General features: G+C 40.3%; 1 protein-coding gene across 1 annotated transcript; it reads right to left on the bottom strand.

Annotated features, from left to right (window-relative positions):
- Positions 1–8,639: 8,639 nt before the first annotated feature.
- Positions 8,640–10,099, bottom strand: LOC122694738 (olfactory receptor 52B2). The gene has a single exon (XM_043903895.1). The coding sequence runs from the start codon at positions 10,027–10,029 to the stop codon at positions 8,938–8,940; it is 1,092 nt and encodes a 363-aa protein (XP_043759830.1). The 5' UTR covers positions 10,030–10,099; the 3' UTR covers positions 8,640–8,937.
- Between the last annotated feature and the right edge of the window lie 4,972 nt (positions 10,100–15,071).

Genomic DNA, 15,071 nt, shown 5'->3' with positions numbered 1-15,071 from the left:
TAGGAAGCATTAGCACAAACAGAGCTAGTGGAGGCAATGAAATTCCAGCTGAGATATTTAAAATTCTAAAAGATGATGGTGTTAAAGTGCTGCACTCAATATGTCAGCAAATTTGGAAAACTCAGCAATGGCCACAGGACTCAAAAGGGTCAGTTTTCATTCCCATCCCAATGAAAGGCAATTGCTCTCATTTCACATGCTAGTAAGGTGGTGCTCGAGATACTTACTTCAAGCTAGGCTTCAACAGTATGTGAACTGAGAACTTCCAGATGTACAGGCTGGATTTAGAAAAGGCAGAGGAATCAGAGATCAAATTGCCAACATCCATATATTGTCACCCTGCTTATTTAACTTACATGCAGAGAACATCATGCAAAATGCCAGACTGGGTGAATCACAAGCTGGAATCAAGATTGCCAGGAGAAATAGCAACAACCTCAGATATGCAGATGATACTACTCTAAAGGCAGAAAGTGAAGAGGACCTAAAGAGCCTCTTGATGAGGGTGAAAGAAGAAAGTGAAAAGCTGGCTTAAAACTCAACATTCAAAAAAATGAAGCATGGCATCTAGTCCCATCTCTTCAAGGCAAAAAAAAGGGGGAAAAGTAGAAGCAGTGATAAGTTTTCTTTTCTTGGGCTCCAAAATCACTGCAGATGGTGACTGCAGCCATGAAATTAAAAGATGCTTACTCCTTGGAAGGAAAGCTTTGACAAACCTAGACAACATATTAAAAAGCAGTACATCACCTTGCCAATAAAGGTCCACCCAAACAGCCAAAGCTATAGTTTTTCCAGTAGTCATGTACAGATGTGAGAGCTGGACCACAAACAAGACTGAGTGCCAAAGAACTGATGCTTTTGAATTATGGGGCTAGAGAAGACTCTTGAGAGTCCCTTGGACTGCAAGGAGATCAAACCAGTCAATCTTAAAGGAAATCAACCCTGACTATTCATTGGAAGGACTGATGCTCAAGCTCCAATACTTTGGCCACATGATGTGAAGATCTGATTCATTGGAAAAGACCCTGAAGCTAGGAAATACTGAAGGCAAAAGTAAGAGGGTGCAGCAGAGGATGAGATGGTTTGATAACATCATTGACTCGAAGGACATGGATTTGAGCAAACTCCAGGAGACAGTAAAGGCAGGGAATCTGGCACGCTGCAGTCCATAGGGTCACAAAGAGTCAGACACAATTCAGCGACTGAACAACAACAATATACATAGACATATAGATTTAGATAGATAGATAATTTAATATAATGGTTAAATATATATGTTTGGGATTAGATAGCTGGACTAGGCTTAGATGATCCCAATTTTATTGGCAACATCCAACACACCATAGTCAGGAGTCAGTAGAATATATGCCTTCTTCTCTCCATCAAGCCAGATCAGGGTGTTCACTTTGGCCACTTCAGTGTCATAGAGCTTCTTCACAGCCTGTCTGACCTGGCATGTGTTGGCCTTGATATCCACAATGAACACAAGTGTGTTATGTTCTTCTATCTTCCTTATGATTGACTCAGTAGTGAGAGAGAACTTGATGATGGCATAGTGATCAAGCTTGCTTCCCCTTACAGGTGTTCTTCTGAGGCTGCCTCCAAAGCCTCAGTGTTTTGGGTCATCATAAAATGGGTGATGTCTGGATCTTTGTGTCTGTGTGTGTGTGTGTATGTGTGGCTATGGACTTCTTTCAGCCCTGCGTTCTTGGCCTTCAAAGCCTTTGCTTTGCCTTCAGTTTTGGGAGGAGCAGAGACTTCCTTCTTCACCTTCGGCGCCATCTTTGTGAAATGCTATATAACGATTAGCATGCAAAGCCTTCCACAATCCCACTATTCTTCTCCAGCTTCAGTCCCCTTTAGGAACTCTAACACAGTTGAATTAGACCATAATCTCCACACTAAATCTGAGTTTTCCAAACTTCATAGCTTTGCTCAAGCCAAATTTAAATATTTATCATCTGGGAAGCCTTCCTCAGGTTCAAATTCTGATTTTTTTTTCCAACTTTCTAATTATTAACAAAGAGCAGGTTTTTCACATCTCAAAAATGTAGCCGTATCTGTGAAATGAACTATTCATTCTTATTTTGCAAGGATTAAATTAAATACTTTCTGAAAACTGCCTGGCATAGAAAAACTAAACACTAGTTACTATTATTGAGAGAATGAGTACTGTTTAATAAAGAGACTAGAAATGCCTATATTTGGAATTTCAAATGTGATAAAATTGGGACTTCCTGGCGGTCGAATGGTTAAGACTCCACTCTTCCACTGCAGGGGGATTGTGTTCTACCCCTGGTCAGGGAACTAAGATCCTGCACACAGGAGAAACCAAAGGGAGTGGAGGGAATATGACAAAGTAGCACTGTAACTTAGTGAAGAAAGGAAGACCTATTCAATCAATGGTATTGGGCTGTTGGACTACGTTATTGTTGTTAAGGAAATAAAATCAGTTCCCATCTCAGTAAAAAACAGAAATTCCAAATAAATTAAAGATGTACTTGTTTTAAAAACTACAAAAATGTTAAGAAATAAAATTCAAACCTTAAGAAAAAATTAAAGAAAATGTCTGGGAGGTTGGAAAGCTCTTCCTGAGATAATAAAATCATATTTCATAAGCAGTAACAATTGAACAATTTAATTATGCAAAAATGTAGTCAAGCATAAATAAAAATCCTAGGGAGAAAAGTTACAAAGCATGTAATACACTAAAAGTTGACATGCTTAAATACCAAAGTGTTAGTCATTCAGTTGGGTCCAGCTGTTTGTGACCCCATGAACTGTAGTCTGCCAGGCTCCTCTGTCCATGGGATTTCCCAGGCATGAATGCTGGAGCGGGTTGCCATTTCCTTCTCCAGGAGATCTTCCTGACCCAGGGATCAAACCCAAGTCTCCTATATTGGAGGCAGATTCTTTACTGTCTGAGCCACCAGGGAAGCCTGTGAATACTAAAAGTTGACATAAATGAATAAGAAAAAATAGGAAATGTGCAAAGAATCAAAATAGGCAATTCACACTACAAGAAAAAAAAATGGCCAATATATGTATGAACAAATGTTCAAAGGTAAAAAAAAATGAAAATCAGTATCTTATTAAAATATAGTAGTTTTGTATTGATTGGAAAACATAAAAGTAAATGATCAGCCCCCAGAGCTGGTGGTTCCACATGAAAACCTATAGATATATCTGTAAGAATATTCATTGCTACACCGTGGCAATAGTAAAAAAATTTTTTTACACCTTCCATGTTCATCAATAGGACAATAAATAAATAATGGTATACTTATTACACTGAAATGTCTTGTTTCCATTTTTTGAAAAGGAGTAGAATTGATGCTTTCAAATTGTGGTGCTGAAGAAGACTCTTGAGAATCTCTTGGCCTGCAAGGAGATCAAACCAGTCAATCCTAAACAAAATCAATCTTGAATATTCATTGGAAGGACTGATGCTGAAGCTGAAGGTCCAGTACTTTGGCAACCTGATGCAAAGAGCTGACTCATTAAAAAAAATTTTAAAAAACAACCCTGATGCTGTAAAAGATAGAGGACAGGAGGAGAAAGGGGCGACAGAGGATGAGATATTTAGATAACATCACAGACTCAATGGACATGAGTTGGCACAAACTTCAGGAGATAGTGAAGGACAGGGAAGCCGGGCGTGCTGCAGTCCATGGGATCACAAAGAGTCATACATGACTTAGTGACTGAACAACAAAAATTAACCATGCATATAGTTAAGTTAAAAAGCAAATTGAAGATTAAAATGCATAAGATTTTTTTACTGTGTTTATTAATAAGACACTTTACATTATAATTAAGAGAAAATCCAACCCCAATTTGGCTTGAGCAAGCACAAAGGGAAATGTCTATTTCTGAAATTGAAAAGTATGTTTCTAGTATCAGATTTATGTAAAGATTCAAGACATCATCCAGTGTTCCATTTCTTTTCGACTCTCTGCTCTGCCCTCCAGATGTTGACTCTCCTAGGGCCAGGATTAAGGTGAGGTTCAGTACAAGTAAGGTGCACTGAGCCACATTGGAACCCAAGACAAAAGGAAAAATGGGGGCCCCTATGTAGAGCTGACCTCTGAACAATGCAGGCATTAGGTGCACCAACCTACCAAATAGTAGAAAATCTGTATGTAACTTTACAGTGGACCCTCCCTATTGGAGAAGGAAATGGCAACCCACGGTAAGTGGAGGCACTTACCTTGGGTGCAAAATTTAAAAAGGTAGTCAAAAATCAGTAAGCTAGATAAATACTTTAATACAATCTTTTTTAATTTTTATTTTCAGTACATTAAATTTATTCATAAAAACATTCTAAAAACGTACAATTTTTCCTTTATAACCATGTCTAGTAAAACATAAAAACACCCAAAAGAGAATACTTGACACTTACAACTCAAAATCAAATTAGCAGAACATTAAATACTTACAAAACTATATCATTAAAAATATTTATAAAGTTACATGCAATTTCATAGAATTGACGTAAAGTGAAAGTGAAAGTCACTCATTAGTATGTGACTCTTCTGTGACCCCAAGGACTGCAGCCTGCCAGGCTCCTCTGTCAATGGAATTCTCCAGGCAAGAATACTGGAGTGGGTCTTCCTGATCCACGGATTAAACCCAGGTTTCCCTCATTGCAGGCAGATTCTTTACTGTCTGAGCTTCCAGAGAAGCCCTGGGAAGCCCTCAAGTTACATGAAATTTCATAGAATGGCATAAAAGAATGGCTCAAAAATGGGAGAATTTTCCTTCATTCCTAAAAAGGAACTATGTCCATTAGAAGCTGTGAAGATTCTCAAGCACATGAGGTCTTCAGTTTTAGTACCAAAGCCTGTCTTTGTACATCTAAAAACTTTACCCTGAGAGGGGCTTCTTACAACACCAGGATGGACTGGGCGGTTCGCTCCTCCCTCCAATAATTGTGTAGAAACATTGACCTTTGGCCTCAGCCAGCACAGTATGAAGTTTGCAAGCGTTGATTAAAGACATGCACTTTGATTCAGAATCTCAGGATTTTTCTGTAATTGAGCCTTTTCAGAACCCATGGTTTTATTCTTTTTAAATCAAAATTATATGAACTATCACAATGAACAAAACATCAGAATTTTAAATAAAGATTGGACTGATAATGCTGTACTGAACCACATTAGAACCCAAGACAAAAGGAAAATTGGGAGTCCCTCAGTCCCTAGAGCTGACCTCCGAACAATGCAAGCATTGTGTGCACCAACCTACCCAATAGTAGAAAATCTGTGTGTAACTTTACAGTGGACCCTCCCTATTGGAGAAGGAAATGGCAACCCACTCCAGTATTCTTGCCTGGAGAATCCCATGGACAGAGGAGCTTGAGGGGCTATAGTCCATGGGGTTGCAAAAGAGTCAGACACAACTTAGCGACTAAATAACATCCGTGGATTCAACCAACCATGGATGGTTTTGTATTGTAGTATTTACTATTGAAAAAAAATCTTCATATGAGTGGACCTGTGCAGTTCAAACCTGTGCTTTTCAGGGCCACTGGCACATGTTTTCTGTGGTTTTAATGGTTAAATGTTTCCATAATTTTATTTTGAAAAATATTATTTGAGTTTCTTCTATTGTGGGCTTCCTGGTGGCTCAGATGGTAAAGAATCTGCCTGAAATGCAGGAGACCCAGGTTCAGTCCCTGAGTTGGGAGGATCCCCTGGAGAAGAGAATGGATACCCACTCCAGTATTCTTGTCTGGAGAACTCCAGGGACAGAGGAGTCTGGTAGGCTACAGTTAAAACTGATAAAATTGTAATACATTCTAGTTTTCATATAAATATTTCAACTTACTCTAAGTTGTGAGTTTTACTATAACTACTTTTCAATGTTCCACTATTTTTTATACTACTGTAATATTCTGGGGGGGAAATTAGCTGTAGTCCCAGCACCATGTAGCAAAAATGTCTGCAGCAGTTCAATATGTCAAGATATACGCACTTCTGAATAGTGTATATTTATACTACTTTCTACAGAGGGCCTGAGAAGACAGTGCCTGGATCAACAGTTTATTGGATTTTATTCCAGGAAAACCTAAAAATCCTATGAGACAAATATCATTCCCTTCCCAGAAACTTACCCCAGTTTCATGCATACTTTCCCAACACATGAAAGAAGATGCCAGATGCAGACTGTGGAGTGAAACAGGACAGTATTTATACCTCAGCTGTAGGAATCCTTTAGGCGAGGAAAGAGTTTCTACCCTACCAAGTCTTTAGGGAGCATCTCATTTAATTGGACAAAGCAGATCCGCTTAGGACTAGTCTCCAGAGGTCACTGACCAGAGAGGGTGGGTAATCTACTCCTAGCTACAGCAGTCTGTCCAAACTCCACCTGCTAACAATTCCATTTCTCAGGCTAACATACAGACACTGAGTGGACTAGTGGATACTAATTGCTGCTAGTCAGTACACAGAATGTTAAAGCCCTGCCTATATTGCTGGACCTCAATGAACATGGAAACCTGTGGGGATACAGAAGAAATAGTAGGCCAGGAGGAGCTAAGCGGTGTGTGTGTGTGTGTGTCCAAATGATTCCCTGTCATAAAACTAGATGCTACTTAACAGTGAAAGGTCCAAAGGTCAACGACCTCACCAACATTTTACAATAATCAATCCAGTAATATACACATTGACCTCTATGCCAGATTCGAGAACCATAATAATGAATGAGACAAATTCTCTGTCCTCACAGAACTCAAGTTCTCATGGTTTCACAGAGTGATAAATAATGAGCTGAAACCATAAATACCATTTCTGTGAGACCCAGAGAACAAGATGATCACCTCTGAGTTGGAGGAGATTGGCAAAGACTTCAAAGAGGAGTTGACATTAGGGCTCTACCATTTGCCAGCTGTGTGGTCTTGATTATTTATCCTAGCAGAGCTTTTGGTGCCCCATGTATAAAACAGAGGCAGCAACAGTACTATCTCATGAGGTTGTATGAGGATTAAATGAGTTAATGCAGCAGAGCACTTAACATGGTTCCTAGCATACAGTAATTTCCTACTAAACATTAGCTTTTGTTATAATTATTATTATCATTAATATGACTATATTATGTATTAATGTACTACTACATGGTGATGTGTTTTGAGGTAATGATAGAAAAGTAAATCAGGGCCAGATTATTAAATTAATGCTTCATCTAGATATTACTCTGTGGTCCTATGACTTCCAAATTGTGGCTGATCAGACTCTAGGTTACTTTACCAGTGTAAATAAATGTGCTATCAAGAAGTTACATAAACATAGATACAAATACCTATGGTCACAAATGTGTGGGAAAGGCTGAAAACTCTAGCCCTGTCTTGGATAGTCATGTGCATGACTCACAGTGTCATCATTTTTCATGCTTATTTGACTATGGAAATTTTCTATAAAATATCCATTATGATACCTATTATTTCTACAAAATATTCTGTGGAAAACACTTCTGTAAGTAATGAAGACTGATTGAAAATATTTGACATAAAGTAGTATGATTGGCCATGCCCTTTAGAATGCTTAACTTCAGGTCAATTTATAGTTGAGGTTACAGTGTAAGAGATTAAAAACATTGAAATCAATTTAAAAACTAATGTAGTATCTGATGTGAAAGATGATAGGGAATACAAGTAATGGATAGAAACAATGTTAAAAAGAAACCTAACAATACTGATAGCCTTAGTGAACTATTTCTCAGATACTTATTACTATGAGCTAAAAATAAGTGCTGTATATATGGTTTATTTCATTTAATCTTCTCAACCCCACAGGTTTCTCTTTCTACTCTCATTTTACAGACTTAAAAATTGAGGAGTAAAAACACTGAATAAATTTTACAAGTTCACACAGCTGGAAAATGATGGGGACAGGACTGGAATCCTGATACAACTCCAAAAGCTACCCAGATATCTATTTAGTAGTAGAATCAATATCAGTAACAACCAATTCTTGGGGAGCAGGCTAGAGAGGAAGAGGTTGAGTAACTCCCTAGGGTTTCCAGTTCAATGTAGTTGATATAATTATCATAATCTAGTTTCTAAGAAAAGGAACAATAAGAAAAGCTACCATGAATGGTAGTTCTATATCCTGGAGATGATACCCAGTTGATAGGTGGATTTTTATGTATCTGAAACTCAAACAAGAATTCTAGGAAGGAGAGAGAGATGGGGGGACCCATTAGCACAGTTTGTGCATAAGGAAATGAGTATATATGGCCTTTTCTGAAAAAGCATGAAAGAATTAGAGTCCAGATCGGTAACTTCAAGAAACTACTCCAATTTTGCCAACCTGGCCAGGAACAATGTGCTGTAATTCCTAATATTGAGGTTAGTCAGAAGCCAAGTATAAGAGAATATCAAGAGTACCCTGTTTTCTCCACCCTTGATATTCCCTAGTCTCTGAGATATGGCAAATGTGTGACAAGTAAGAAGACCTGTACTGTGTCAGCAGCTTATTTGTCTCTAAGACACCAAACTACCTTTGTAAGGAAACGGTTTAACAATCACTGTGTTTGTGGACTAATTTAGCTGATCATTCAGTGCATAACAGAGATGCACTTTCTAACTTTGAGGAGGTAAATGTGCTGTCATTCATTTTTCAAACATTTATTATGTTCCAGGAATTTTGTGAAGTACTGAGCATACAAATATGAGTGACACACACTCTTCTGATTTCAAAGAGTTTACAATCAATTAGGGGTACAAATAAAAACCCATAATAACTCAGTACATACATTTTGAGATCTGCACAAGATTCAGTAGATGTACAAAGAGGCTTGGAGTGTCTGGAAAAACCAGAAGGAAGATGAAGAAAAAGGAAGAGGAAGGGAAGGAAAAGCTCTCTCAGTCCAGGAAATCTCTATGCTTCACACCTAGTTTCCTTGATAAAGCTGGGAGTGAGGATTCAAAGGAAGCCATTAGCCCAGAGAGGAAGCAGAGCACCAAGCCATAATATCAAAGAACCGGTGGACCACCCCGTCCCGGATTTGCTTAGTCTTTACGCCATAGACAATGGGGTTGAGCATTGGTGGCACCACCACATAAAGATTGGCTAGCAGGATATGGACATGCCGAGGTATGTTATGTCCAAAGCGATGGGTCAATAACGTAAAGAAGGAGGGGACATAAAACATGAGGATGACACAGAGATGGGAACCACAGGTGCTGAGGGCCTTGTGCCGAGCATCCTGGGAGGGCAAACGAAACACTGCTCGGAGGATCAGTGAGTATGACACCGCAATGAGGATCACGTCCAAGATGACCATGACAATGGGCACTGAGAAGCCGTACCAGATGTTAATGGTGATGTCAGCACAGGCCAAGCGGGCCACTCCAATATGCTCACAATAGGAGTGGGGGATGATATTGGTCTGGCAGAAAGGCAGTCTATTCAACAAGAAGATCACCGGAAAGATGATACAGAAACTTCGAGTGACAATGGCCACAGCAATCCTTCCCACCACAGGCCATGTTAGCATTGTCTTGTAATGCAGGGGGATACAGATGGCCACAAACCGGTCAAAGGCCATGGCTAATAGGATGGCTGACTCCCCCACAAACATCATGTGGACAAAGAAAACTTGGGTGACACAGGCATCAAAGGCAATGTCATGAGCATGGAGCCAAAAGATGGCTAGGGCCTTGGGGACAGTAGTGGTGGACAGCAGGATGTCCGTGATGGCCAGCATGGAGAGGAAGAAGTACATGGGCTCATGAAGGTTACGTTCTGTGATGATGACCATTATCAGGATACTGTTGCCCAGAACTGCAGTGATATACATGAGGCAGAAGGGTATTGACAGCCAAACATGATAAGCTTCCAACCCAGGGATGCCCAGAAGGACGAAAACTGCAGGGTGGAAGATGGTGAAGTTGGTGTGAATCATGATGTACTTTAGGATCATCTCTATAATGACAGAAGCAGATGAGTCTGCTGAAAGGCATAGGAACAGAAAGCACCTCTGAGTACATACAGAGATCACAAAAGATAGCATTGGTTTCTGAACCATGGGACTCTGCAGGGGAATGTTCTCCTAGGCAAGGCTCAGTTTTGTGTAGAAATGACTTCTGACCCTTGGTGCTTGATTTGCAGGGAGAGCTTCTGTGGCTATCACTCTTCAAGAATTAATAGAGGCTTCACCCTGCATCCAGCCACTCTGCTCCCAAACTTTGGTCCCATCCTACATTTCTGACCTCATTCTACCATTTCCCCCCAAGCAGCATTTGCCCTCTTACCTGTGTTGTACTTTTTTCTTCCCACAAGATTTTGTTCCTTCTGTGTTAACCTGAATTTCCTTTCCCTTTCCTCTCTGCTTACTCAAATTTTAACCTTAAAATACTTTCTTAAAACATATCACTTTGTAATGGCCCATGTTCATAACAATACATTTCCTTCCTGAACACCTATTAGCTAAACTATATTTAACTTGATTATATTTAATCACATTAAACTTATCTGGCTATTACTTTGAACATTTCACATGAAATTTGCCTAATATCCTGGCACTCATGGAAATGGAGCAGCAAGTGGCAAACCAGGAGTCTGAAAAATATATTCCTTCATTCTGACCCAAATTAAAACTTTCCCTAAAGGCCGTGAGGAGCGGAGCAGTTGGTGAAATTGAGAGGGGTTTATATTCATTGCTTGCTCTTCCCCAAAATGATTCCATAAAAGTTGTGTTTAAATCTCTTTATCCTTAAGAGCGCCCAAGGAAAAGTATTCAGAGTACAGGAAATCAATACACACCTCTCTGGCTCCACTAATATAGCCCTCTTTTTCATCGCACTTTTTCCTTCACTCTGAAAAAATTCAGATTTCCCTTTGGCTAAGAAAATTTATGCAAAAGGTTTTCTTTGCCTTCACTCCTCCCACCACTCAGGTAAGATTTATTTCCTTCTGAAGCTGTGGACTGTCAGCTCTTAGGATTAGGGAAGGAATGAGTGATTAAAAATCTGGAAGGGAATATGGAGGAAAGAGACCATAGAGAGAATAAGGGAAGAATTGGGGGTATACTATTAATAGATGGACCTACTGATAATGGCATTCAGATGGTTCCAGGGAGGAGGGCATCCAAAGAAATGAAAGCCCCGGTTTATGAGTCCATCCCCCTGCCTCTATGCAGATGCACTTGCTCAGAGCATAATGGGCTGTGCAGAGGATGCAATGGGACTTAAATTGGACACAGGGAAGGGACCAGGGCCAGCTTCAAACAAGTAAGGGCCTCAGAGGAGTTAAATTTGACCTCCTTCCAGCCCAGTATATTTTAGATACTCATTTGACTTCTATTCAGAAGAGAGGCTGAGCTTTCCTGGGATAAGCACAGAGATGAAGGGCCACAGGTAACACTGCCCTGCCTCTATTCTGAAGCATCGGCCCCAAATTTATATAAATAAAAGCCCCACCAGAAAGGCTGAAGAGGGAGGGAACACATATACTTATTCATGTTGTTGTACAGCAGAAATTAACACAACATTGTAAAGCAGTTATCCGTCAATTTAAAAAAAGATAAAAGTAAAAAGGCCCCACCGGAAAACAAATTCATTTTCCTTAGAAGGAAATTTACTGAAAATTTTTCTCACCACTTCTCCCAACCCTACTAGTTGTTAACATACACCTTCTCAATAATGATACCTGATATATGACCTCATAACAACCTGGGCTCTCTGCCTATAATTCTAATAATGTCTTATAACCTCAGTAGTGAGACACCAAATTCAAGAATGGAAGAGGGACTGTGAGGCCTGGTTGGCTGTTTATGAGGTTCTGGAAGAGGCGTCTGCCTGTGTGAAGAAGGACTTTCATTTCGTTCAGTGCCTTCCCAGGGCTCCATCTCATCTCTGCTGAGGGTTCTAAGCAAGAGAGTTTTAGACTCATTTAGGAAAGAGTCAGAGATCACAGGCACAAAGAACACATCAAAGTCTCACAGTGAGAACCTGCCCAAGCCCTAAGAAAATATCCAGATGCAGATGAGCAAAAAAAAAGAACAGCAGAGATGAGGCAAGGAGCCATGGTGAGTGGGAGAGAATATGGTATGGTACGTGAGGACCCTGACTTCTGGAGCCAACTTCTGGGTTAATTTCCCAGTTCTTCCCTAACTAACTTGATGATCTTAGGCAAGCCACTTTACTTCTGCACGCTTCCATTTTCTCATTTGTAAGATGTGGATAACAATGAACTTTATGAGGTGAAAAGTGAAAGTTTTAGTCACTCAGTCGTATCCGATGCTTTGCCACCCCATGGACTGTAACCTGCTGGGCTCTTCTGTCCATGGAATTCTCCAGGCAAGAGTACTGGACTGGGTAGCCATTCCCTTCTCCAGGGGATCTTGCTGACCCAGGAATCAAAACTGAGTCTCCTGCATTGCAGGCCAATTTTTTACCATCTGAGCCACCAGGGAAGCTCTGGTGAGGTAATTAAGAGGATTAAATGAGTTAATTCATATAAAGTGCTCAGAATAGTAGATCATTATTATTTATAAACCTATTTGGCCATCATCCTATTGTATTATTTTCACTAAGCAAAACACATTAATGAATATTCAGCAATATTAAAGTCTTATTCTTCATCTAAATATAACCAAAGGAAGTTTCTTTTCTAGGGATAAAGAAGAGGGAAAGGGATGAGAGAAGTACCCAAAGAGAGAAAAAAGAAAACATATCTCTCAGATAGTTTCTCAAAACCAAGACCTGGGGGATTTCCCTGGCAGTCCAGTGGTTAAGACTCCACACTTCTGCTGCAGGGGATGAGGGTTCGATCTCTAGTCAGTGAAGTTCCACATGTCCTTCGGTTCAGCAAAAAAAAATAAGATCTGAGGGCTTGGGTGGTACACCAGAAAAGTCCACAGTGATGGACTTAGTTGGGTCAGAACTGCCTGCTAGGCTTCTGTCAAGTGCTTTGAAAAACATGTATCTGTCAAAGCAGAAACAGACATTATCTCCATTATTTACAGAATTCCCAGGGACATGGCAGAGCAATGGGCATCAGAGCTTCAGCTCCAGGACCGAGGAGAACTAGGAGTGGGAATCAGGGAAGATTCAGTCTAGGCAGGAAAAGTGAAACCACTTCTTCCCTGCAGCCCCTAACCAGACTCTGCTCTCTCTCTTTCTTCCTGGTGTTCTCTTTTCTTCCTGTGAGTCCCACCCAACTCTATTTTTTGGTTATGCCTACTCTCTCTCTATGGAGAAGGAAATGGCAACACACTCCAGTATTCTTGCCTGGAAAATCCCATGGACTGAGGATCCTGGTAGGCTACAGTCCATGGGGTCGCAAAGAGTCGGACACGACTAAGCAACTTCACTTCACTTCACTCTCTTTCTAAGGGGTTATATAAAAGCCTTTCATGTCTTAATGCATCTTTATTTTGGAAGATTCTTCTAACTCTCATAACAACATACGAAAATGCACCCACAAACCACATCAGATAAAATTGTAAGATAAATGTATAGGAGTTGAGTCAATTACTTTTTGCCTAGTTGTATTTTCTAGACATTTATTTAAACAAGTATTAATTTTATTTTGCCATTTTTCTGGGGCATGTGTTTCAGATCTCAAGTGCTTTTCACCACTCTCAGGTTCTTTAAAGTGCACAGGGTCTAAACACTGAAGCCATGTCTCTAACAGAGAGAATAGCCTTCTCCCTTCCACTCTAGATTATAAGGCTGGCCTCTGTGTGCAGCACAGTATATGGAAGCATAGTTGGGGGATGTGTCACAAGAAGTTTGCTTCTAATAATACATAAAGCACCGACATTTATAAATGGCTCACCCTTTTAATAAATTAGAGCAAATTCAGATTTATACCTCTAATAGCCTCACTCTTGCCCATGTACACTGAAAGCTGGCATGTAAAATGCTTCAGAATCTAAAGCCAGTGTTATTTATGCTGCAGAGGCCCTGATATGCCCTAATAGAGACTCATGTTTTTTTAATAAATAAACATCTCAAGAAAAATGTCCCACTACCCCATTTGTTTCACTCCCCATAAGCATTTTGAGGATTTTGTCAACATTTAAGTAATCCTATGGTGGTGTATCATGTGTAAATATCACAATAGTCTTATGATGTGGTGGCAGAAACAAGGAAGACCCCAGTTCCAAGACACAACCTCTTCTCCCAATTTCTGTATCCATTCTGAAGAATGTAGGATGGCAGAATGAATGAGGATTTTTCTGCTTTATACACACCTGACACCCAGATTACCCACATAAAGTTTCCTTAAGAGTCCTCCTTACTTTGGGATTCGGGGGTTCATAGTCCTAAGCACAGCATCTGGTTTACTGGAACTTAGGAAACATTTAAACAAATGGACCATGGAAATTAGTCTGTTAACCTTTCACCAGCAACTTTGGTTGTCTTTCCAAGGTGGTGCTCAAAATCTGAGCCATTTTCATGAACAGCCCCACTTATATCCCCTGTCCTGGTACAGTCTGATTCTGACTGCTCTATGAACTGCCTTCAAAACTTTCAAGTCTCTCTTCTCCCATATTCTTCTGGTGCTTTTCCTGGCCACTTTCTGCATTCACATTCCCAACCAGTGCCACCTCCTTGTCCCACTGACATCTCCCCCAGCACTCCCTACCCTGAGCTCTGTCATGCTGCAGTCTCAATCTCATCCTTTATCTCACTGACCTCTTTTCTCCTACATACCCATCTCCTCTCTCCCAATTCATCTGTGCCCTTTACTGATCCTCCTAAATACGCACATGAACATACTCTCCTGCCAATCCCTCCCCCTACCACTCTCAGTGAAACTCACCGACAATATCACAGTATCTGGTGAAGAATTGAGAAAGTGGCAGAGAACAACTGAAAACCTTGCTTGCTCTGAGAGAAGAGAAATGAGATGAAAAGAGAAAGTTGGAGCTTGACCATGTTAGCATGAGGGGTGTCACTAGTCCTGCTCTGTACAGGGTGCCTATATTTAGACTGGAGACACCACATGCTTCCTTCTTCTGGAGGCAGATGTTAGAGTCACCCCTGGGATCAGTTTTCCTTCAATCAATGAAGCAAAGGAGAAATGAAAACACTTCCCCTCATGCCAAGAGGGAGCAAT

The sequence above is a fragment of the Cervus elaphus genome, chromosome 1 (assembly GCF_910594005.1).
Source record: "Cervus elaphus chromosome 1, mCerEla1.1, whole genome shotgun sequence".
Classification (NCBI taxonomy): Eukaryota; Metazoa; Chordata; class Mammalia; order Artiodactyla; family Cervidae; genus Cervus; species Cervus elaphus.
This window is presented reverse-complemented; position numbering and strand designations above follow the sequence as displayed.

Excerpts from the sequence above, each read along its gene's own strand:
- LOC122694738 (XM_043903895.1), bottom strand. The coding sequence starts at position 10,029 with ATGGTTCAGAAACCAATGCTATCTTTTGTGATCTCTGTATGTACTCAG.